The 26,395-nt window shown below is 39.6% G+C and overlaps 1 protein-coding gene across 3 annotated transcripts; it reads left to right on the plus strand.

Moving 5' to 3' along the window:
• The first annotated feature begins 5,287 nt into the window (after window positions 1–5,287).
• On the plus strand, window positions 5,288–26,171 carry ZNF558 (zinc finger protein 558). 3 transcript variants are annotated; one of them, XM_007169022.2, is made up of 10 exons: window positions 5,288–5,452; window positions 6,269–6,356; window positions 13,703–13,789; window positions 14,670–14,795; window positions 15,352–15,440; window positions 16,053–16,139; window positions 16,351–16,477; window positions 22,285–22,380; window positions 22,893–22,975; window positions 23,479–26,171. In XM_007169022.2, exons 4-10 carry the CDS (start codon window positions 14,765–14,767, stop codon window positions 24,259–24,261), a joined length of 1,296 nt encoding a protein of 431 aa, XP_007169084.2. In that variant the 5' UTR covers window positions 5,288–5,452; window positions 6,269–6,356; window positions 13,703–13,789; window positions 14,670–14,764; the 3' UTR covers window positions 24,262–26,171. The 3 variants fall into 3 exon arrangements, with proteins under 3 accessions (XP_007169084.2, XP_007169083.2, XP_007169085.2); XM_007169021.2 differs by lacking the exon at window positions 13,703–13,789 and having other exon boundaries at window positions 5,291–5,452; XM_007169023.2 differs by lacking the exons at window positions 13,703–13,789; window positions 16,053–16,139 and having other exon boundaries at window positions 5,293–5,452.
• The last annotated feature ends 224 nt before the right edge of the window (window positions 26,172–26,395 follow it).

The raw sequence follows: 26,395 nt of genomic DNA on the forward strand, positions 1-26,395 counted from the left end.
AAATGTGTTGATTACTTTCTAATTATTTTGAAATTTTCCTGTTATCTTTATGTTACTGATTTAAGGTTGTTTCCATTATGGTCAGAGAATATACTCTGTATGATTTCCATTTTTATGTCTGGGAGTTTTATGACCCAGAATATGTTCTATTTTTGAGGATCTTCTATGGGTGCATGGGAATAATGTTTATTCTAATGTTGTGGAATGGAGTGTCCAATAAATGTCAATTTAGTGTTCTATAAATCAATTGCCTATTTGTGTTTGAAGGCATTGTTCAGTTTTCCTTATCTTAGCTGAGTTTTTGTCTAACAGTACTGTCAATTGCTGAGGAGAGTATTGAAATCCCCAATTATTATTTTATATTCATCTCTTTCTCCTTTTGGTTATATCAGATTTTGTTTTAGATTTTGATTTTATTGTGAACATTTTCAAACATACAGAAAAACTGAACAAACTTTACAGTGAACAAGACATACTTGCCACATGAATTTTACCATTCATGTTTTGCTGTACTTGCTTTATCACATAGCTATCATCTCTGTATCATCAATCAAACCATCTTATGTGTTGATATGTTTCTCTTTCCCCTTTTTTCCAGCTTTATTGAGGAATGATTGACAAATAAAAATCAGAGTCATTTCAAGGTTGGCATCTTATGACTGTCTGTGTCCTAGCTGTGATTTTCCTGGTCCCTGACATGATCGGTGATTTTTCTATTCTTTTCTGGACATTTCGTATATTATATTGGGAGACTCAGGGTCCTACTTAATCTTCCATTTTAGCAAACATTCATCTCAGTTAGGTTTATCACTCAGGTCCTGATATCATTTTGTGTGCCATCATTCCCATGATAATTTAGTTTTCAGAGTCCATGGAGTGGTACTCTGTGCTACCTCATTTGTGCTCTGCTTGGAGGACACTGAAAATACAGCATGGCTCTGACACTGCAGTTCAGGTTTTACACTTTGGCATATTCTATCCGTTCATGTTTGCATCATGAGGTGTCTGCCAAGCACTTCTTGGGCAGCATTGAAGAGTCTCTTTCTCCAACTCCTTCCTCTCCAATATCCTCCCTTCCTCTCTAATTGGGTGAATGAGGGATGCCCCATGCCACCCTGGGTGGGAGTGGAAGTTCAGATTCCTACTCCATGTCCAGCGAGAAAAAAGAAAGGCAGTGCCTCCCTGGGTTGCCAGCTGCCACCACATGGGGGCAAATGTGCAGACTTCCTTCTCCGTCTTTCCTGATACTGATCCAGTAGACTATCTCCTACACCACCTTTTGGGGGAGACAATAGGACAGACTCCCACTGATGTACATTGAATAGGAAAGTGCCCACCTGGCCTGCCTGCTGTTGCCTGGTGGGGGTGAGATGAGCAGGAGACCAGGTATCTGGCTTGCTCTTGTTCATGTTGCCCAGTGGGACTGGAGAGTGACTTCCTGGGTCACTTGGTGCTGCTGGATTAGAGAGTCAGTGGAGACCAGGTGGGCAGGCAGGAAAGTGCCCACGTGGGCTACCTGATGCTCTTGGATGGGTAACAGGCATCTATACCTCCTACTCTGTCCCCACTGACATCATGGAGGAGGTCATCCATGGTGTTTGGGTGGGGTAGGAAAAGTGTTGTAAAAAATATTTCTGTTCTCCTGAGATTCCCATGGCCTGACCTTTTGGCCAGAGAGAACATGTTTTTCTTAGGGTTCTTTTTGTTTGTTTCTTTGTGCCTGTTGTCAGTTCCAGGTTGCAACCTTCTCTGGTGATCAGTAGAAGATAAATAGGAGATTCAAATAAAACCTAAAGACCTCATAGTTGTGTTATTCCTCAAGTGCTGAGGTACTTTGTCAGTCTGCCTTCCTCTTTACATCTTTCAGTTTTCATACAATTGCCTGTTTAATTATTTCCACATTTTTAAATTGTATTAGTACAGATTATCAAAGAAATGTGAGTGTATACCATCTTGTCCAGAACCAGAAGACACACCTTTTTTTTCTTTAAGTGTTTAATGCCCTTTTAATATTTTCCATATTGAGTAAGATCTTTCCATTCTTTGAGTTACATATTAGGATGGGTATTATATTTTCTCAAATTTATTTTATTGTGGCAGACGAAAAAACACAACATAAAATTCACCCTGCCAACAATTTACAAGTGTACATTACAATATTTTCAACCACATGCACACTGTTGTGCAACAGATCCTCAGAAAACTGCCCACCCCCCATTGTGCATGACTGAAACTGTACACCCACCAAATAGCTCCCCAGCTCCCCTTACCTCATCCCTTGGAAATCACCTTTCTAATTTGTTTTTATGTTTGACTACTTTAGATACCTCATTTAAGTGGAATCATGCAATATTTGTTTTTCCGTATTGACTTACTTCGCTTAGCATTACGCCCTCAAGGTTCATGCATGTTGTAGCATATAACAGGACTTCCTTCCGGTTTATTTATTTATTTATTTACGGCTGCGTTGTGCAGCACGTGGGATCTTAGTTCCCCGACCAGGGATCGAACCCACACCCCCTGCATTGGAAGCATGGAGTCTTTTTTTTTTTTTTTTTTTTTAATATTTTTGCCTTGTTTTGTGTCCTCAATTGGTTTTTCACTTCAGTTACTTTTTTTTTTTTAATTAATTAATTTATTTATTTATTTATTTTTGGCTGTGTTGGGTCTTCGTTTCTGTGTGAGGGCTTTCTCTAGTTGCGGCAAGTCGGGGCCACTCTTCATCGCGCTGCGCAGGCCTCTCACCATCGTGGCCTCTCCCGCTGCGGAGCACAGGCTCCAGACACGCAGGCTCAGCAACTGTGGCTCACGGGCCCAGCCGCTCCGCGGCATGTGGGATCTTCCCAGGCCAGGGCCCGAACCTGCGTCTCCTGCATTAGCAGGCAGGTTCTCAACCACTGCGCCACCAGGGAAGCCCGGAAGCATGGAGTCTTAATCACTGGCCGCCAGGGAAGTCCTTCCTTCCTTCTTAAGGCTAAATAATATTCTATTGTATGTATATGCTCCATTTTCCTTATTCTTTCATCCATTAATGTGCATTTAGGTTGTTTCCATCTCTGTTATTTTTAATAATGCTGCAATGCATTTTCTCAAATGATTTTCTGGCACTTAGTGAGACTGGAAAAATTCTTCTTACATACATTAACTAGTGTCATAGATTACCTTTCTAAACTTCTAAAGTGTAAATATTTGTTACTCTATAGATAAATCTTGCCTAATTATGATTTGTATTGATATTAGTTCATTAATAATTTAATATTTTTGCATCAAATATTTTGTTATAATGGATTTTTTGTGTGTATGTTCAGGAAGCTTGCATTACATGGGTTTCCCTGATTCTTAAATATTTAGTAAAGTTTTCTAGTAAATCTCTAGGATAGGAAGTACCTTCCTAGATTTGAGGCAGAAAGCCAAAAAAAAAAAAATAAAGTGATTGATATATTTAACTATATCAAAAGAAAATTGTAGTTTTATTAAACTGTTTTCTACTTACTGTTTGATTATTTGCTAGAATGAGATATTTTATTAATGAAAATAAAGTTCAATAAACGATTTTGAAATAAAATGATATCTGTTGAAAATTTCAATGAAATATGAACATTTTAGCAATACGCTTCCATTGATTTCTTCGTCTGTAAAATGGAGACAGATAATAGCATTTCCTTATGCGTTTCCGTGAAAATACTCAGGAGTAATGTACATAAAATGCTTGTCATGTATTGTGGAATGTAATGCCTATTCCTTTTTCCACCAGGGTGATTATAGCTTTTTTTTTTTTTTTAATGCTTGGAGTCTGCGGTTCTTAAAATCTATTTTTGCAAAGTGAACCTTTTTTTAAAAATAAATTCTGCCTAGAGTTTTATGACCCCTTTGAAATAAAAATTCAGGTTTCTGTGTGTGTGTGTATGTGTGTCTATACACATATATCTCAAATAATATTTTAAGCCTTATGAAAAGCTGCATCCCCCAGTCTTTATTCTGACTCCCACAAACAACTTATTTGTTTTTCTGGTTGTAATTCTGTATTTCTAAATTAGCTACTTATACAGCTTTTTCATTTTTCAGCTTTTGATTTTTTCTAATTACCTTCTTCTCTGAAAAAATTAGCATGTAGTTCTCTTGCTATTTTAAAACATAATTCCCCTCCCCCAATATAATTATATAATAAATTAGGATAAATCGAAAGTCAGTGTCTATTGTTTTATTACATAGATGTTTACCATTTTATGACATATGAATCTGATCCAGATTTCATTTTATTTTTGATCCAGATTTTATAAATACATTCTCTTTCTCACTTTTTTTCTTTGGATTTTTTAAATGGTAAAATTCCCTTGTTTCTTTGTTTTATTTCTATCAATTCATCACTGGTTCATCCTCTCCAACATAAATTTAAATCTCTTTTCAGTAGATCCAAATGAATGAGACAATTTACCAGCTTCATTTCCTGCTGGGGGGCATCCCTCTTGGGCCTGTACATACATACACACATACATACATATACACACTGTATCTGGAAGGATAGAGTAGAAAATGATGTTTATCTTTGGGAGAAAGGACCGGGAGACGGTATGGGAGTGAGAATATTTTACTGACTACCACTATTTGAAGATTTCCTATATGTGTATCTATGACCTAGCCCCCTCCCCCACAAAAAAACATTTTAAAAAAATAGCGTTAGATCCCTATCTACCGGCTTGTGACAGCAAGTTAAAGAGAAAGGTGAATATATGATCCAATTTTTTTAAAAAAATGTAAGAACATCAGTTAAAAAAAAATCCTAAATATGAGCATATCGTTTAATTGAGCTGTGTGAGGCTCCGCGAACATGGGGAAAGGCTTGAAGAAAAGTTGTTTAGCATCCGTCTACCTGTACAGCCTGGGGAATCCACGGAAAGCCCCGCCTTCACCCACGTCCCTGAAGCTGATTTTCTCCCACTCTCCTGCCCGCCTACCCAAGCCCCACCCCCGCCTTATCCCCGCCCCTGGGCCTAGTCTCTGCCCACCTTCAGGTTGAGACTCTAGCACCGCCCCCCAGATCCGGTACCCAGCCACAGCCCCGCCCTCAGTCCCGTCAAGAAACGGGTGTCCGCCCACAACCCTGCCCTCTGGGCTTGGTTCCGCCCACAAGGTGGTACCATCCCACAGCCCCGCTCCTAGAGTGGGTCTCAGTCGCTGGCGCTGACCCAGCCCACTGCCCAGCCTTGCACTCACTAAGCAAACGAGAATACCTCGTCGGAGGCTTGGGTGCAAGGCCACCGCCCCGCCCGCCGCCTTAACCCAGAGCCCCGCAATGCCCCGCTGTCTGCGGCTGCTAGGCACCGGAAACTGAAGTCCCTGGCTACAGCCCGAGACCGGAAGCGGAAGCGCCGGGCGGTGCTGAGGAAGGAGTAGCGGGGCGGCTTACTGCGCTGTGTGTAAAGTTTTCTCCGCGGGGGACTGGGTTCACGTGGTACGTTCGGCCTTAGTACGAGGGTCAGGACTCTGTGAGCGGCGGGCAGTGCCGGGGCTCCCGTAGGAGTCTAGGGAGGGGCATGGGTCTGGGGCACCCCCGTCACAGGCTCCGGCGTTCCTCCCCCTTTCCCGCGAGCCGCGTTTCGACCCCTGGGGCCTCAGGCTCATGCCGCTGGTTGGCCCATAGCGTCCGTTTCCTCCTAGCTCTGGGCGCCGCCGTCCCCTCCTCAGAGTTCCCCCTCTCCCCATCACCTTTCCCCGGTGTGACTTTGCCCCCTAGGGGACTTTTAGTCACGTGTGGAGGCATTGTTTTGGTTGTTACAAATGGGAGGGGCTGCTACTGGCATCTAGTGTGTGGAGGCCACGGATGCTGCTGGACATCCTACACCGCACTGAACAGCACCCGTGACAAAGCATTATCAGTAGTGTCGAGGTTTGGAAACCCTGCTCTAGGGTCTTACAATCTTCAAACCCCTGAATGAACTTAAAGGTTAGCTGAGTCACTTTTAGCGCCCCTGAGTGACAAGCAGTATTAAAAGCGTCTGGAGTCACAAAAAAATCACTATCCAGCCAGATGAGTTCAGCAAGGCGAATGAATGCACACCGCATGAAGCCGCTTTCTCCCACTTGGAGAGCAGATGGCTGGATAGGAATCAGGAAAATCCAGTCATAGCCAACAATTACACGTTAAATCAGTACAGTAAATACAAAAAAGAAAAGTGAGTGGTGTGGCCTTTCCATCCAGCAGCTGTATTATGCGCTATAAAAGGCCTCAAAAGAAATCCTTGTACCCTTCTTCTTTTTTTCCCTACAGACAAGTTATCTCTGGAGTTCAAGTTTGAGTTGAAACCAGCCTCAAATTTCACCTGTCCTCACTAACCTGTGGATTTCTGTGTGACCAGGTGAGTACCATGTGGAACTTGTAACAACAGGTGCCAGCAGCCTCAGCTGTGCAGAACTGCTAATAGGCCTTCCCTGTGCTCAGGTGTAAACACAAGGAGTCACTAAGAGTGAGGGCATCTTAAAAAAGATTTATCTTTGATGGATTATATTCAAGGGAAAGATAGTAAGGTGTGTGGTGATGTGAGTGTAAATAAGTAAATACAGTTATGTGCAAATAAATACACATTAAACAAGCATGTAAATAACTATAAATAACAGAAATATAGATTTACTTGCATTCCATAATACTAAAAATTTTAGGATTTTATATATAAGTATAAATATATAAATTTTTTATGTGTGTATCAGGATTACTCAACAACATTCCTCAGGCCCAGTTCAGTTTGACTTCTAAAACCCTATAAATCTTACACAAAGATTCAAAATATAGGGGTACATGGGGGAAAAATAATTTGAACTTCTTTATATTGGCAACAGAAATTTAAAATTGAATTGACCAGCAACCAGATGTATTTGCTGTTTGCAAGTGTTTTCTGTTTGGTTTTGTTTCTTGTTTTGTTTTTTGTTTGTCTGTTTTTTTCTTCATGATATTTAAAATCACTTGGAGGAATACTAAGCAACAACTTGCAGATTGAAGGGTAGGGCAATAGTTTCCAAAGATTGTAATCTACAACTTGGCTTCTATAAGAATTAACTTTGTTTCTCTAAACTTTTATGAAATAACAGTCTGGTGATTCATATTGCAGATAGTCATTTTGAGTAATTTTATATTGTTGGGTTTTATCAGTTGTGTGTGTGTATGCGTGCGCCTTTGTCATTCTGTCTTTCCTGTAACATTCTTAAGGGGAATGCTTGCTTGTCATGCAATAGATATTCTTCAGGTGCACTATATATGGTGACCAACCATGCTCTTTTATTCAGGACTGAGAGGTTTGCCAGGACACAGGATATTTTGGGTTCAAATTAGGGTTAGAACTCTAGGCAAACCAGGATGGCTCATCCTCTCCATGAGTCAGGCCTAGGGCCAGATGTATAGGGACCCTGGAGAACCAAACAGACTTTGCCCTGCCTCTGTGAGATTTATATTCTAGTAGGGAGTTTGGATTTTAAACAATTAATGACAAGAGTGATGGGCGAGCTTGGCACAAGAGAACTCAACCTGAGGTTAACAGGGAAGCCCTCCTGAGAAGAACTGATATTTATAAAAGAGCTAAAGCTGGGACTGGATTTAGCTAGTCATAGGGCTCAACAGAGCAGTCCAGGCGGAGGGAGCTGCATGTGGAGAGCCTCCGAAGCAGAGAGCCTGGTGTGCTTCATGACCCGAGAAGACGGGATGGCTGAGGCAAGCCGGTCAAGGGATAAGGGGCGTGAGCCAGATTGAAATGGTGAGCGGGCAGGGTCCAGTCAGACATCATTGTGGACTCTGTTCTGAGACCAGGGGGAAGACACCGAAGAGGTGTGAGCAGAAGAATGATTGGACTGTGCACGTGGATTAAAATGGACTTCAGGATTACGAATGAAGACTTAAGAGGCAAGGTATTAGGGAACTTTAGGGAATGAGATGATTATTCCCTAAGCCTGGATGATGGCTGTGGAGTTGGAAAGAAGAGAGCTTGGAGTTTAGAACTGAGAGAACGTCCTGGTGTTTCCATTCATTTATGCATTTGTTAGGTGGCACAGAACTCTTTCTGTGCTCCCAGGTGCTGGCTGTGCAGTCTTGCAGGCATTCCCCTCACTCAGGCCCCTTTTCACCCCACTTTGCCTCTCACAGGGCCCCTTCTCCACATGCTAGAAGAAGGGCAGACCTGAGTATGTCTAGGGCTGGACTGTCTACTAATGGCTACATATAGCCATTAGTCACATGTAGCAATTTCAGTTAAACCAATGAAAAATGCTATTAAAAATTCATTTTCTCAATCCTACAAGCCACATTTCAAAGAGCCACATGTGACTAGTAGCTACCATGTTGGACAGAGCAGTATACAACATTTCTTTCTTTTTTAAAAAAAAATTTTATTCAATTTAAAATTTCAAAAAAGAAAACAACCAGTTCACCCATTTCTCCTACCCCCATCCCCCACCCCTTGCAGCCACCAGTCTATTCTTTATCTCTATGAGCTTGTTTTTGTTGTTGTTGTTCTTTAGATTGTACGTATAAGAGAGATCATATGGTATTTGTCTTTCTCTGTCTGATTAATTTCATTTAGCATAATGCCCTCGGGGTCCATCCATGTGTGGCAGATGACAAGATTTCATTCATTTTTATAGCTGAATAATATTCCATTGTATATATACCACAATTTCTTTTTTTTTTCACACACACACACTGTATTTTATTTTTACAAGAGATAAATAGACTGACACCAAGCATTGTAAATGGATGACCACAACAAAAGCAACAATGATTGCAATTACCAAACACGAAAACACTCATATGTCATAATATTGACATTCAGTCCAGTAATCCTCTACTGTAACAGCTCCTTTACTTTGCAGTGAAAATTGATTTGTATCACAATCTCTTTATCCATTCAGTCATTGATGGATCCTTAGGTTGTTTCCTTGCTATTGTAAATAATGCTGCAGTGAACATGGAGAGAGAGAGAGAGAGAGATCTTTTTGAATAGTGTTTTTGTTTTCTTCTGATAAATACCCAGAAGTAGAATTGCTGGATCATATAGTAGGTCTATTTAAAAATGTTGAGGAACCTCCATACTGTTTTCCTGAGTGTTTGCACTGGTTTATAGTTCTCACAGTGCACAATGGTTCTCTTTACTCCACATCCTCACCAACACTTATTTCTTGTCTTTTTCATAGTAGTCATTCTAACAGGAGTGAGGTGTTATCTCATTACAGTTTTGATTTGCATTTCCCTGATGATTAATGATGTTGAGCATCTTTTCATGTACCTGTTGGTCATCTGTATGTCATCTGTGGAAAAATGTCTTTTGCCCATTTTTTAAATCTGATTGTTGTTTTGCTATGGAGTTACATGAATTCTTTGTACATTTTGGTCATTAACCCCTTATCAGATATGTGATTTGCAATTGTTTTCTCCCATTCAGTAGGTTGCCTTTTCATTTTGTTGATGGTTTCCTTTGCTGTGCAGAAGTTTTTTAGTTTTATGTAGTCTCACTTGCTTATTTTTGCTTTTGGTGTCAGATTCAAAAAATCATCACCAAGACCTATGTCAAGGAGGTTACCACTTATGTTTTCCTCTAGGAGTTTTATGGTTTCAGGTTTTATGTTCAAGTCTTTAATCCATTTTGAGTTAATTTTTGTGTATGGTGTGAGGTAGTGGTCCAGTTTCACTCATTTGCATTTGGCTCTCCAATTTTCTCAACAGCATTTTTTGAGGAGACTGCCCTTTCCTCGTTGTATATTCTTGGCTCTTTTGTCATAAATTAATTGGCCATATATGAGTGGGTTTATTTCTGGGTTCTCTATTCTGTTCCATTGAGCTATGTGCTAATACCATACTGTTTTAATTACTATAGCTTTGTTATATAGTATAAATCAGGGCGTGTGATGCCTCTAGCTTTGTTCTTCCTCAAGATTGTTTTTGTGGTTCCATACAAAATTTAGGATTGTTCTATTTCTGTGAGAAATACCATTGGAATTTTGATAGGGATTACATACTGCTTTCGGTAGTATGGACATTTTAACAACATTAATTCTCAATCCATGAGCACAGAATATCTTTCCATTTATTTGTGTCTTCTTCAGTTTCTTTCATTAATGTCTTGTAGTTTTCAATATATAGGTCTTTCACACCCTTGGTTAAATTCCTAGGTATTTTATTCTTTTTGATGCAATTGTGAATGGATTGTTTTCTTGATTTATTTTTCTGATAGATCATTATTAGTGCAAAGAAACAACAGATTTTTGTGTATTGATTTTGCACCCGCCAACTTTACTGGATTCGTTTATTAGTTCTAACAGTTTTTTAATGAAATCTTTAGGGTTTTCCATATGTAAAATCATGCCATCTTGCAAATAGTGAAAAAGTTTTACTTTTTTCTTTGCAATTTAGATGCCTTTCATTTCTTTTTCTTGCCTAATTGCTCTGGTGAAGACTTCCAATACTATGTTGAATAAAAGTGGCAAGAGTGTGGGCATCCTTGTCTTGTTCCTGATCTTAGAGGAAAAGCTTTCAACTTTTCACTGTTGAGTACGTTGTTAGCTGTGGGCTTATCATATATGGCCTTTATTATGTTCAGGTGTGTTTTCTCTATACCTGCTTTGTGGAGAGTTTTTATCATAAATGGATGTTGAATTTTGTCAAATACTTTTTCTGCATCTATTGAGATGATCATATTTTTTCTTTATTTTGTTTATGTGGTGTGTATCACATTGATTGATTTGAACCATCCTTGTATCCCTGGAATAAATCCCACTTGGTCATGGTGTATGATTACACCATGGTATATGATTTAAGTTATTGTTGAATTTGGTTTGTTAATATTTTGTTGAGGGTTTTTGCATCTGTATTCATCAGGGATGTTGACCTGTAATTTTCTTTTTTTGTGGCATCCTTGTCTGGTTTTCAGTATCAGGGTAATACTTTCCTTGTAAACTGTGTTTGGAAGAACTCCCCCCTCTTCTGTTTTTGGCAAGAGTTTGAGAAGGATTGGTATTAGTTCTTCTTGGAATGTTTAGTAAAATTTATCTGCGAAGCTGCTTGGTCCTGGACTTCCGTTTGTTGGGAGGTTTTTGATTATTACTGATTCAGTTTCCTTGCTAGTGATCAGTCTGTTTAGATTTTCTGTTTCATCAGAGAAATAGAAAATGTGAACTGCCATGTTGGACAGAGCAGAAGTATAGAACATTTCCATCATACCTGAAAGTTCTGTTGAGCAACACTTGTATAGAGTGGCCCATCCTCTGACACTCTCTCAACACTGACTCCAGGTGCAGGAGTCACTGAATCTGTAAACTGAACAGAGACCCCTCCCCCCCTAATAGGAGACTTCAGCTGCCAGAAGACCTGGAGAGGGTACTCAGGACCTGAGAGTGTCCTGGGCACCTTCCCAGCCTGCTTTCCTCTTGGGGCTTTGGGCGTGTCTGGATCCCACCCCTCCTGTCACTCCTCAGCTCATGACTGTAACTATTCCTAAAGGCAAATTGGGTTCCTGGCGGGAAGAATGTAGACTTCTTCCACCTGCAGAGAGTGGAGAAGTTCTTCAGCAGTTATCTGGGTCTGCTGGAGTCACACTAAGACCTCAGGGAAGATTTGGTATGAGAGGCTGTTCAAGTTTCCTATGGCTGCTGTAACAAACTACCATAAACTTAGTGGCTTATAGTAACACACATTTATTTTCTTGCTCTGGAGGTCAGAACTCCTAAATGGGTTGGCAGGGCTGCATTCCTTTTCCATCTTGTAGAAACCACCTGTATTCCTTGGCTTGTAGCTTCTTGCTCCATCTTTAAAGCCAGTGAGAACATCTTTAAATCTCTCTCTCTCTCTTTTTCTCTCACCTCTGCTTCCATTCTCACATCTCCTTCTCTGACCCTGACCTTCCTGCCTCCTCTTATAAAGAAGAACCCTTGTGATTTCATTGGGTCAACATGTATATTCCAGGATAATTTTTTCCATCTCCAGATCCTAACCTTACTTACATCTGCAAAATCCCTTTTGCCATGTAAGGTCACATATTCGCAGATTCTGAGGAGTAGAGCATGGACGTCTTTGGGGCAGAGGCATTAATCTGTCTACCCCACAGGCCCAGGAGTCAAAGACTCTCTGCAACAATTTTTCACCTGGACACTCAACCGTAGTGTCCAGTGTTCCCCTCCCTGCACACACTCACTTTATTGCTTTTATCTTTAGGATGCAGGAAGGACACAGATAGAGACCTTGAGAAGCTGGTTTTATGGAGTTACATTGTATTCTGTAACTCCAGGGAGAGGAGGCATTCCCTTATAGAAAGGAAACATTCCATTTCTATTGCTTTGTACCCTGATTTTGTTGTTGTTTTTGTTGTTTTTCATTTAAATTTATTGGAGATAAAACTCTCCATCAATACCTAGAGATCGTGTCTTTCTTTTTTTGGCTTCATGCTTCTTCATTATGTGGATATTCCGTAGTTTACTGAACCAATTTCCTATATATAGCAATTTGTGTTGTTTCCAATCCTTTGATATTATAAATAATGCTACAGTGAATAACCTCGCTCATGTCTTTTAGTATTTGTGTATCTTTCAGATAGATTCCTTGTAGTGTGATTGACAGGGAAATGATAAATGTTTTTGCATTTTGCTTGAGGATAACAAATTTCCTTCCACAGGAGTTCTACCCCAACAGTGTATGAGAGTGCTTTTTTCTACAGCCTTGCCAATGAAAGATGTGGTCCCCTGTGTCTTTTTTGATCTGACAGATAAGAAATGGTATCAGTGTAGTTGCAATCTACATCTTCGTTCTGTGAATAAGATCAATGGTGATTCTACTGATTGAATTGGTAGTGGTGGAAACCAAATTAAACTGTGTCTCAGAGTGGGTGGGACATGAGGAAATGAGACAGAGAGTTTAAAAAAAAAAAAAAAAGGATGAGGGAGACAGACTGGGTGGTAACTAGAAAGAAAACTATGCCCTTAGGATAAATTTGTTTCACTACCAAAAACACTTCATTGAGTTTAAATGGTGTGAGGGAGTCCGGTAGAGTGGGAGAGCTTGAAGGGAAGGGTCAAGGAGAGAGAATCGATGGTGTCCAGCTCCTAAAAAGGCAGATGGAGTGGAACACAGAACAGAACTGCAGAGCCCAGTGTTATAGAGAAGGCAGGCCCTGGTTTATAACAAGAGAGGGAGGAAACCATGGTGCAGAATATAGTTTTGGTGACAAGATACGAAGGTAGATTCCTTCTCATGAAGATGACTTTGAGAAGTAAGGTGCAGGACCATCTGCTGAAAATGAGGGTGTATTTGTTATGTATTGCTGCATGACAGATCATCCCTAACCTTAGTGACTAAAACAATAATCATTTGCCATCTCTCACAGTTTTTGTCGTTCCGGAATTCAGGAGCAGCTTAGCTGGAAGGTTCTGGCTTGGGACTTTCATGAGGCTGTAGGAGGTTATCAGCTGAGACTGCAGTCATCTGAAGGCTTGACTGGTGCCGAAGGGTTCACTTCCAAGGAGGTTCCCTCACATTCTGGCACATGAGTGCTGACTGTTGGAGGGGACAGTTCCTTTCCAAGTAGGTCTCTCCACAGGGCTGCTTGAGTGTCTTTGAAACATGGCAGTTGCCTTCCCTTAGAGCAAGCAGTTCAGAAGACCAAGCAGAAGCTACAGTGCCTTGTAGGGATCTACCCTCAGAAGTCACCGCCACAATTTTCTGTTGGTCACACAGGTCAGCCCTGATTCAGTGTGGCTGTGAATGCCAGGAAGCTTGGATCATTCAAGCTATTCTCGAAGCTGATAACCATAGAGGGAAAAGGTGAGGCTGTGTGAGATTTAAAGAGATAAGAGAAGGGTTCACGAGTAGGAAGTTACATTGACTTATAGAATTGTCCTGCGGTGTTGAGGGCTCTTTTCACGTTGCTGACCGTGTTTTTCTAGAGGTGGCAACATGACCACTCTTGTGCAGGTTGGTCTGCCCAGATGTTGCCATGGAGCAGGCAGATGATTAGAATCATGCCTGGCTGGAGTTCTGCTGGGCCAGAGTGAAGGTAGGAGGTGGGAGTGAGGAAATTTGTTGAAATGAAGGACGGTGAGACCCAAGCTGGGAAAGTAAAAAATGAGGAGAGGAGGTGGCTCTAGCAGGAGGGTAGGAGAGTGTGTGGACTGAGCCCTTTGCGTGGGAGAAGAACACATATAGTGAAAGAAAAACATGAATGAGCAAGGTCGAAGTTTGGGAGATTGGCTTCCGAGAGAGAAATTTCTGAACTATTGTTGTAGGTGTAGAATCATGTCGGGTGATGACAAAGTCTGGGGTGGTGCCTGGAGAAGTGCGTGCCCAAGGTGGAGTGAGGACAGACTTCGTAGTACTGTGAGGGTCACCCTCCTGGGCTCTGATGTCATTCGAGTGCGGTAGGATGGGAGGTTGAAAGAATATTGGGAGTCAGGGGCCACAGTCTCCAGTGAATGAGGGGTTGTAGCTGGGAATGTGTTTGTGACAACCACGTGGATGGGAAGAATGTGCCCTGAGACTCAGTGAAGCTGAGGTTTTAAGGTAGATGGAGCAGTAGCCACCATTGTGGGCAGAGGCAGACGCATTTTGAAGGAGGAAACGGTGGACAGGCTAAGAAAGATTCATCCTCAGTAGCCTGGAGAGGGAAATTGGTTGTGAACACTTTGTGCTTTCCCGTTCATTCCAGAGCCCTGTCCTGAGTGCACTGTGGGGATAAGAGGAGGAGCGTCCTCGTTCTTCCGCTCCCTGTTGCCCAGGAAAACTTACTGTCTGAAGCACAGGATGGCCACCATGGTTCTGTCCCCCACTTGTGGTGAGTTTGGGGGTCAGCCCTCAGAGCCCACGTGTTAAAGGCCCCTGCACCACAGAGCAGGTAGAGGGAAGGGACTGAGAAGTTGAGGCGGGTGTGTTACCCCAGGAACCTGGACGTCATTGGTGCCTGACTCTGTGGTTCTTGGGATTTGGGACTTAGCTGGTTTGAGTGTCTGTGGAGATGTCACCTGTGTGGCGAATGTGTGGGAGCTTTTGAATTATACTTCTAATTCGTTCTATAAACTGAAAAAAAAAATAACAGTGGTGTCCTTTGGGACTTCAGTTTCTTCATCGCAAAATGGAAATAGTAGTCTTTTCTTCCAGCGTGGTGGGACGCTTGGCCCTATTTTCTGGCCCTGGGTGAGAGAGTGCTCTGTTCCGTTTTCCTGTGGAAGCTGGGTGTGGGTGTTTGGGTGTCGGTATGTGGTGTGTGTGGGAATAGTCATTTGTGTCTGTTGGGGATGCAGTCAATCACAAGTAGGTGAGGGAGCCTCCAGATTTGTGAGTGTGAGAACAGGGGGCAAGCCTGGATTCTTGGGACATTTCTTCTTCTCCAGCTCAGTCTTCCCCGTACCCAGCCTCTCACCAGAAAGGATGCACAAAGGAGGAAGGGTTGGCTAATGGCTTCCTGACACACTGGTTACAGGTGAGTCAGATATTCCTGTTTCCAAATCATTATTCCTTTGACCAGAAGTTGGACTTGTTATCCTTCAGTGACCTGCAGCATCAGAGCCAAATCAGGTCTTTGGGCATCTGATGGAGGGTTTGGGGCAACCCAAACAGTGTTAGCATATGTCAGCATTTACTGCAATGTAGAGCCTCCTCCAGGGTCACTGTCTACACCATGTTCTGCTGAGAGTTTTTTTTTTGTTTTTTGTTGTTTTTTTAATTTTATTGAAGTATAGTTGATTTTCAATGTCATGTTAATTTCTTCTGTATAGCAAAGTGACAGAATATAATATATATATATTCTTTTTCATATTCTTTTCCATTATGGTTTATCACAGGATATTGAATATTGTTCCCTGTACTATACAGTAGGACCTTGCTGTTTATCCATCCTATATATAATAGTTTACCTCTGCTAATCCCAAACTCCCAATCCTTCCCTCCCTACTCTCCTCCCCCTTTGCTGAGAGTTTTAAGGGGAAGCTAAGGAAAGACATGACTGTGCCCTAAACTCAGGCAATTGGTGATGGCCGTTAGGGCATCATTCATCCATTTACCAAGTACTTCTCTGATTTCTGCACTGTCCTAGGCCTATGCTCATCCTTTGAGATTGAGGGGAATTCGATTGCAGGATGTCACAGTCTCACTGGAAAAGAAAATCACCTGTGTGTTAGAGGTACATTTAACATTGGGGGTGGGCATGAATAGACAGGAGAAGAGAGTTCAGGGCTGACCCTAGGAGCAGTTGAGAGCAGAGATCAGGACCCTGCCCATACAGCTTCTGCTTTGGATTCCCTGTTCCTACTCCTCTCTCATCCTTGGCTCTTTTCCTGTCAACATTGGTGGGGTTGGTCCTTGGCTAAGCCGTGACGTTTGTGGTGGTTTAGGACTTGGTGACTTTCGAGGATGTGACTGTGGAGTTCACCCAGGAAGAGTGGGCACTGCTGGACCCTTCTCAGCGAACACTGTACAGAGATGTGATGCTGGAGAACTGCAGGAACCTGGCTTCACTTGGTAAGCCTGACATCATTCCTGCATTTATTTAATGACTCAGGTAACAAGACTTTTTAAAAATTGAGGTATCATTCACATAACATAAAATTCACCATTTTAATCATTTTAAAGTATGCAGTTCAGTGGCTTTTGATAAATTCACAGTGTTGTGCATCACCCCTAAAACCTGTACCCATTAAGTGGCCAGTACCTGTTACCTTCCCCACTCCCCACTACTGGCAACCACTAATTTGCTTTCTGTCTCTATGGATTTGCCTATTCAGAGCAGTTCATATCAATGGAATCATAAAATGTGTGATCCTTATGTCTCACTTCTTTCAGGCAACTTTATGTTTAAAGGTTTAACTATGTTGTAGCATGTATAGTTTCTTTATTTCTTTTTATGACTGAATAATATGCTATTTTATGGATATATACCACATTTTGTTTATCCATTCATTTGGTTGATAAACATTTGGGTGGTTTCCACTTACTGGCTATTGTAAATAATGCTGCTTTGAATATTTGTGTACAAGTCTTTGTTCAAACACCTTTTTTCAGTTCTCTCCAGTAAGTATCTAGGAGTAGAATTCTGGGTTATAGATTACTATGTTTAGCTTTCTGAGGAACTGCCAACCTGATTTTTACAGCAGCTGCACCAATATATGAGGGTTCCAGTTTCTCCATATCTTCCCCAACATTTGCTTTTTTGAATATAGCCATCCTCTTGGGTATGAAGTGGTATCTCACTGTTGTTTTGATTTGCACTTCCCTAATTACTAATGACACTGAACATTTTTTTCATGTAATTGTTGGCTGTTTGTATATCGTTTTTGGAGAAATGTCTATTCAAGTTCTTTGCCAATTTTTTAATTGGGTTATCTTTTTTGGTTTTGGGTTTTAGAGGTTTCTTATATTCTGAATACTAGATCCTATTTGCAAATGATTTCTTCCATTGTATGGTATCTTTTCATTTTCTTGATAGTATCTTTTGATACACAAAAGTTTTAATTTTGACAAAGTCCAATTTATGTACTTTTTCCTTTTTTTTCTTATGCATTTGGTATCATACCTAGTTATTGCTACCAAGGTCCTGAAAATTTACCTCTATGTTTGCCTCCAAAAATTTTATAGTTTTACCTTTTCAATGAAATCTTTTATCTATTTTGAGTTAATTTTTATATGGCTTGGGAGAAATTGTCAGCTTCATTCTTTTGCATGTATTAATCCAGTTGTCCCAGCATCTTTGTAACAAAGACTATTCTTTCCCCCATTGAATTGTTTTGGCACAATTGTCAAAAATTATTTGACCATAAAATGCGAGTTTATGTTCTCTCAATTATTTTCCATTAATCTGTGTTTAGCATTGTGTCATTACCACATTACCATTGCTTTGATGTCAGTAAGCGTGATTCCTTCTATTTAGTTCTTTCTCAAGACTGCTTTGTTTATTCAGGATGCCTTGCAATTCCATATGAATTTTAGGATCACCTTTCCATTTATGTAAAAAAAGCTGTTAGAAATTTGATGGCGATTTCATTGAATCTGTAGATGATTTTGGTTATTATTGTCATCTTAACAGTATTAAATTTTTCAATACATATTCTCTGTTGCTTATTTTTAATTTGCTTCTGTTGTGGTCAGAGTAGATACTTTGTATGATTTTATTGTTTTTAAATTTATTTAGACTTGTTTTGTGGACTAACGTGTGCTCTATTCTGGAGCACGTTTTACATGCACTTGAGATGAATGTGTATTCTGTTGTTGGGTGAAGTGTTTTATGTCTGTTAGGTCTAGTAAGTTTATAGGATTGTTTAAGTCCTCTGTTTCTTTGTTGGTCTTTTAACTAGTTGTTCTACCCATTATTAAAAGTGGGGCATTGAAGTCTGCAACCATTATTGTAGAACTCTATTTCTCCCTTCAATTCTGTCAGTTTTGAATTTGTGTATTTTAGACCTTTGTTGTTAGATACGTATATGTAATTATTATATCTTCTTGATTAACTGATCTTTTAATCATCATATAATACCTTTTGTTGTGTCTTGTGAGAATTTTTGTCTTAAAGTCTATTTTGCCTGATGTTAGTATAGTCACATTCTCTCTTTTTTAGCTGTGGTTTATATGGAATATCTTTTTCCACTTGTTGACTTTCAACCTGTTAGTGTCTTTAGATATAAAGTGAGTCTCTTATAGATAGCATATAATTGATTATTTTCTATCCATTCTGCCAAAATCTGCCTTTTAATTGGACAGATTAGTCTGTTTACATTGAATGGAATTACTTATAAAGAAGGACTTAGTTGTGTCATTTTGCTGTTTGTTTTCTACATGCTTTATATCATTTTTATTCTTCAGTTCCTCCATTATTGTTTACTTTTGTGTTAGGTATTTTCTCGTGGACCATTTTGATTCCCTTCTCATTTGTGTTTATATTTTTTAGTTATTTTCTTAGTGGTTGCCTGAGGGATTGCAATTATCATTTTAATTTTAAACAATCTATTTTGATTTCATATCAACTTATTTCAACAGTATACAAAAAATTAGCTTCTGTGTATCTGTGCCCCTCCTTATACTGTTTTTTATTTGTTTTTTACAAATTATAACTTTATACATTGTTTCATTAACATGGATTTATAATTTTTAGTTCAGACATTTCTCTTTTAAATCATATTAGAAAAAAAGAGGAGTCATAGCCAAACATACATGAGTTACAAACCAAAAATAAACAATTGTTTTTGACTTTTATATTTACTTATTTATTTTCCTTTATTGGTGTTCTTTATATCTTTGTGTGGATTTGAGTCAGTATTCGCTGCCCATTCATTTCAGCTTGCAAGTATTCTATTAGCATTTCTTGTAGGATAGATATGTTAGTGACAAACACTCAGATTTTGTTTATAGGAATGTCTTTATTTCTTTATTTTCGAAGGACAGAATTTTTGGTTCACTTTTTTTTTTTTTTTAAAGCAGCTTGAGTATATTATCCCAATGCCTGTTGCCTCTGTGGTTTCTGATTCAAAATTATCTATTACTCTCACTGATGATCCTGTGCACATGATGAATCTCCTCTCTCTTGCTGCTTTCAGGATACTCTGTCTTTGTCTTTCCAGAGTTTGATTATATGTTTCAGGATGGATTCTGACTCTTTGAATTTATCCTGTTTTGGGTTTGTTAAGCTTCTTGGTTGTGTACATTTATGCCTTTCATCAAATTTGGGGAAGTTTTTAGCCATTATTTCTTTAAATATTCTTTCTGCCCCTTCTTCATTTAAGGGACTTCTATTATGTGTATGTTGGTATGTTTAATGGTATCCCATGGGTCTTTTAGGTGCTGGTCATTTTTTGTTTATTCTTTTTTTCTTTCTGTTTTTCAAACTGAGTAATATAAGTTGTCCTATCTTCATGGCTACTGATTCTTTCTTCTTGCTCAAATATGTTGTTGAACCACTCTTCTGAATTTTTCATTATAGTTATTGTACTTTTCAATTCCATAATTTCTGTTTGGTTTCTTTTTATAATTTCTGTCTCTTTAAGATGTTTTCTCTTTGGTCAGAATTTGTTCTTATGGTTTCCTTTAGATCCTTAAGCATATTTAAAACAGTTGATTTAAATTCTTGGTCTAGCAAGTCCAATGTTTGGACTTCCTGAAGGATAGTTTCTACTAAATTTTGGGGTTTTTTTCCTGTAATGGGCCATACTTTTGCATATTGGCCTGCCTTATAATTTTTTGTTGTTGAAAACTAGACATTTGGAATATTACAACATAGTAATTCTGGAATCACATTTTTCCCCATCCCTAGAGTTTGTTGTTGTTGCTTGTTTTAGTTGGTGTGGTATGTATGTTTAGTGATATTTCTGAACTCATTTTTGTAATGTCAGTATTTGTTGTATGTGGCCACTGAAGACTCTGTTCTGTTAGCTTAATGGTTAGCTAGTGATTTATCAGATTTTCTTGAACACTTGGAACAAAAAATAAAAAACTTCTAGTCTCTCTATACAGGGGCATACCTTCAAAATCAAGCAGTTTATAACTCTGCCTTAGTTTTCACTTCCTGTTTGTGCAGAGCCTGAAGGTCTGCCAAAGGTGAGGACTTAGTGCCCTCTCATGTCTTTTCTGAGCATGTGCCCAAGCCTGGGTATGCACATGGCTTTCTAGATTCAAAGGAGTATGAGGGAGCTTTTCATAAAGCTTTTCAAAAATTCCCCAAAACATTTTATTCTGTACTTTTCCTCCAGGCTTCTTGGTTTGCCTTTTGCTTTCCTTTGCTGTTTCTACTTGGCTCAGGCAGTAGTGGCTAATATATTGCCTTTTAATGTCTTCAGCACATGCCCGCTGGGTAACCAGCTCAGGCTTCGGAGAGTTTGGGGTTAGATAAGTAAAGGCAAGCCCTTTGAGCCAGTCCTTCAGGGAGCCACCAGAAAGGTCAAAACAAACAACCACAGCTTGTTGAGAATAAGGTCCATCCTACTCCCTCTAGTACTAGGAGTTGTCTGCAATGTCACAGCCAAAGCAAGGAGTAGAAGATGAGGCAAGGGTCAGTTAAAATGTCAGCTGTTTTTTGTCTTTGATTAAGCATTTTCCTGGTTGCTGTAGACTTCTGATAAGTTTTCAGAGTTGCGATAAAGTTGTTCTGACAGTTTTTGCCAGTTTGTTCACTGTTTTTATAGAGAGGGGGACTTCTGAAGTTCCATATTCCATGATTTTCATTGTCATCATTTCTCTCAAGACTTCAAGCATGTGTCTGTTTCTGGGTCTGTTACTGGGGTGTAGGAGTACAGTGATGGAGACAGACATGGTCCCCATGCTCATAGAGCTTTCTGTTTAATTCCTTCCCTATGAACTGAATATTTCCTTACCCTGACTTTATATTCTCCATATTTAAAAGCTTTATAGCTTTTGAAGTGTGTATTTAAACTTGGGCATGATTCCCCCCCAACACCACCACTACCAAATGGAAGATGTTAACTACTTGATGACCATGAGCACATAGCCTCAGGCCTCCTGGAGCCTAAGGACTGATAAAGTTAACCCTTGTGACACCACCCTGTTCCCTCATCATCAGCCAATCAGAATTGTGCACGATCTGATCATGTACCTTGCACCCCCCCTGCCCCCCGCCACCTGGCTTTTAAAAATGCTTTGCCAAAACCCTTCGGGGAGCTCGAGGCTTTTTAGGGCATGAGCCACCTCATCTCCTTGCATGGCCTTGCAATAAACCTTTCTCTGCTCCAAAATAAATAAATAAATTTTTTTTTTAAAGATATTCAGTGGATGGCAAGCAACTTTTTTTTTTTTTTTTTTTTTTTTTAAATTTATGGCTGTGTTGGGTCTTCGTTTCTGTGCGAGGGCTTTCTCTAGTTGTGGCAAGCGGGGGCCACTCTTCATCACGGTGCGCGGGCCTCTCACTATCGCGGCCTCTCTTGTTGCAGAGCACAGGCTCCAGACACGCAGGCTCAGTAATTGGTGGCTCACGGGCCCAGTTGCTCCGCGGCATGTGGGATCTTCCCAGACCAGGGCTCGAACCCGTGTGCCCTGCATTGGCAGGCAGATTCTCAACCACTGTGCCACCAGGGAAGCCCCAATAAATAAATTTTTTTAAAAACTTGGGCATGGACTTTGGGCCTATGTGTGCCCTGTCACCTGGATATTGAATAAGTTGCTTGTATTTTTGTTTCCTGAGAGGTACTATATTCATTAGAATTTAGATGTAATTATTTCATTGCTCCCAAAGCCACACTTGCCCATCTTCAGAATTCTTGGCTTCAGTTTCATGCAGTTGCTTGTCACTTGCACAGCCCCCCTATAACACATCTTTTTTCCACAAATAGGGTATCACGTTGATAAACCCAGTCTGATCTCCCAGTTGGAGCAAGAAGACAAGGTGATGACAGAGGAAAGAGGAATTCTTCCAGGCACCTGTCCAGGTGAGCACTAGGAAGATATGAGAAATAGTCTTTTTGAGGAATAGCTCTAGCCAATGATTCAGGGCATGGGAGTATTACATTCGGAAATGCCCATCACGGAACTTTGTAAAATGTCCTTTTTTCTGACAGAGATGGCCACGAACATTTGTTATGAGCTTCCTCATGCACCTTCTTTCTTTCCTCTTTAACTTTCTGTTCAACATCTCATACTTTACTTTGGACTCAGTGGGGGAAAAAATAAAGATGTCTCTTTTCCTTTTTAAATTTAAGTCTCATATGAGCTCTTTGTCCGATTCCTTCCTACTTTACCTTCCTGATAATTCCTCCCTTTGTAAATCTCTGATCAGTCCTAATCCTTTTAGAATCCTTTTTTAATACCTGTAATTTGAATACTCATATCCCTTTCATTGCAAACTTCCTCAAAAACCCTAATCCCTCAGTCTGTCTATACTCGTGTGTACTTTTGTATTTCTTTTCTCTGTCAACTTAAATTTCTTTTCAATTTGTTTCAGATTTGGAGACGGTACTTAAAGCAAAATGGTTAACTCCTAAGAAGCATGTTTTTAGAAAAGAACATTCTAATGGTGTAAAAGTGGTAAGACTAACATGCTTGATTGCTGTTTTCTCACAGTAGGAGAATTCCATAAGTTAGAAAAGCCACAGAATAAACAGGAGAGTCATTAAAGGGAAATGTCATTTACATATGAGATAATGGTGTCTCAGGAGAGATACTGTAAATCAGTTGTGAATTTGGAGAAAACTATAAATTAACTCCAGACTTGTTTCTTTACTGAGAGTTTCCACAAGTAAATATTTCCTTAAATGTGATTGAAATATTGACTGTCGAAATATAAAGTGGTCTTAAATTTATCAGGAAATGCTCTGTGAATATGATAAGGACTTGTGGCAATGTGTCTCTCTTTTTTTAACTTCTAAGAGCTCAAACTGGGCAGAAGCCCAGTTTGACAAGCATTTAAAATAGGTAACCAAAGCATCAATTATAATAATGTAACAGAATTCCTGGGAGAGAGAATTTGTATAACAGCATTGAATATTAAAAAATATTATAAATTATAGTTTTCATTCATCTCTTAACAGGAGAGAAGTCATCTGGGAGTGAAACTCAATGAATGTAATCAGTGTTTTAAAGTCTTCAGCACAAAATCTAACCTTACTCAGCACAAAAGAATTCATACTGGAGAAAAACCCTATGACTGTAATCAGTGTGGCAAATCCTTCAGCAGTAGATCCTACCTCACTATTCATAAGAGAATACATAATGGGGAGAAGCCCTATGGATGCAATGACTGTGGGAAAGCCTTCAATGATCCTTCCTCCCTCAGACTGCATGTAAGAATCCACACTGGAGAAAAACCCTACGAATGTAACCAGTGTTTTCATGTCTTCCGTACTAGTTGTAACCTCAAAAGCCACAAGAGAATTCATACGAGGGAGAATCACCATGAATGTAATCAGTGTGGCAAGGCCTTCAGCACGAGGTCCTCCCTTACTGGGCACAACAGTATTCATACAGGAGAGAAACCTTATGAGTGCAGTGATTGTGGGAAAACCTTTAGGAAGAGCTCATATCTCACACAGCATATGAGAACTCATACTGGAGAAAAACCCTATGAGTGTAATCAGTGTGGAAAATCCTTTAGCAGTAGTTTTTCTCTTACCGTGCACAAGAGAATTCATACCGGTGAGAAACCCTATGAATGCAGTAACTGTGGGAAAGCCTTTAATAATCTCTCAGCTGTTAAGAAACATGTAAGAACTCACACTGGAGAAAAACCCTATGAATGTAATCATTGTGGGAAATCTTTCACCACTAACTCTTACCTTTCTGTGCACAAGAGAATCCATAACAGGTGGATATGACTACAATAACTGGGAAAACATTCACTGATTTCTTATCTCTCAGACAACTTGTGATAACTCACACTAGATGTATGAGTTATCTGTTGCTGCATAACAAATTTCCCTTCAAAACATAGTAGCTTTAAACAACAAACGTTTATTATCTATAGGTCAGGAATTCAGAACCAGCTTAGCTGTGTAGGATCTCTCATGAGGTTGTAGTCAAGATGTCAGCATGAGCTACTGTCATCTGCTTTACTGCTGGCTGAGGAGTCCACTTCCAGAATAGCTCAGTCACATGCCTGGCAAGTTAGTGCTGGTTGTTGGCAGGGAACCTTCATTTTCTCACCATGTAGGACTCTCCACAGGGCTGTGTATCTTTATGACATAGAAGCAGGTTCCTCCCAAAGCATTTGATTTAAAGAAGAGCTAATGCAGAAACCACAGTGTCTTTTATGACCTAGTCTCAGAAGGACATATCATCACTTATTCCATATTTTAATGGTCACACAGACCAATCCTGATACAGTGTGGGAAGAGACCATACTCAGTATGAATACTAGGAAACAGATTGTTGGGAACCATCTGAGAAGTTTTCCATGAAATCACTGATATAAGGCCTTCAGGAGACCCTCATTCTTTCAGTCTGTTCAGTATGAAGTAATATTTAATAACTTTTGTGTTAATTCACCCGTGAAAGAAACCTCATGAGTCCAGTCTTTGTGATAAGCTTTCAGCTCAAATTCACCCTAATGTACACAAAAGATTAAGTATTGGGTATAGTTCTGAGGAATACAGTGGTGATATGTAGGGAGTCATGTGACAATTCACACTAAGGGGAAAATCCTATGAATATCATCAGAATGTAAAAGTCTTCAGGGACACTCATCCCTTAGAACACACATGAGGAATCACTACAGAGGAACACTCACTCATATAAGGAATGTGGAAAACCCTATAGCACAAGCATTTACATTATTGAACAGAAGATGAAGAGATTCTGAGTGCAAGTACTATGGGAAAGCCTTCAATGTTCTCTCAATTTTTAAGAGATACGATGATTTATTCTGGAGAGAAAGTCCCATTGAATGGCATCAGTATTGGAAAGCCTTCCATTCTCCCACATTCCTTAAACTGAAAAGTCGTTGCAGAGAAACTTGTGAGTATAAAGAATGAGGGAATGCCTTTAATGATAGCTCTTACTTTAGGAAAACTATGAAATTCCTGGATGCAAAACCTGTGGATTAATTTTGGGAAATCTTTGGGTGAGTCCTGTCTGTTGACTTCTGAGAAGTCACGCAGGCGGGGAACCCTAGAAGATACTCAACAAGAGATTGCCTCAGCTCTTCTCTGAGTGGCCACAGAATAGTTTAAACTGGGAATGAAAAGTGTAAATATTATGAGCATGGGATTACCTTTATCAGTGTCTCATCCTTAGGGTGGGGCAACTAGCTCTTTAATTTTCAGTCTTTGCTTAAGTATAAACATTTATATCTATAGCTATACCCTAAGATAAACCTTAAATTATGTTCCATAGTTTTATATGTAATATGTTTATCATCATTTACTCTAAAAATATTAACACATTGCATATTCATAAAGGTATTTCTGATTATCTTCTGAGTGATTTAGTTTATCCTAGTAGAAATTAGATTATATTTGCTACATACCTTTTTCTAATTTAATGATATTTTTATCAAGTAAGTGGACTTTATGATGTTCAGATAATAGTATGTACATTCAGGTTGTTTTTTTTTTTTTCTCTCAAGCTTATTTAGCGACAGATGCGAATTAAAGTCTTCCACCGTTGTTATGGATTGACAAATTCTTTTTGGTAATTGTCATTTTTTCTTTACGTATTTTGATGTAAATAGGTACATAAATGGTTAGGTATTGTTTTGTGAATTGTTCTTTTTTATGTAGGGGCCGTATTTTTTCATAACAAAGTATTTCAGTACAATAATAAATGGTTGAACGTTTATATAGCTCTTCCCAAAGACCACGCACTCTTCTAAATGCCTTATGGATATTAACTTAGTTCTCAGTATAAGCTTAAGAAAAGTGTACTATTAATATCCCATTTTGCAGATGAGAAAACAGTCATGGTACACTTACATTACTTGCCTAAGTTCACTGGCTAGTAAATGATAGAGCC

The sequence above is a fragment of the Balaenoptera acutorostrata genome, chromosome 2 (assembly GCF_949987535.1).
Source record: "Balaenoptera acutorostrata chromosome 2, mBalAcu1.1, whole genome shotgun sequence".
Lineage (NCBI taxonomy): Eukaryota > Metazoa > Chordata > Mammalia > Artiodactyla > Balaenopteridae > Balaenoptera > Balaenoptera acutorostrata.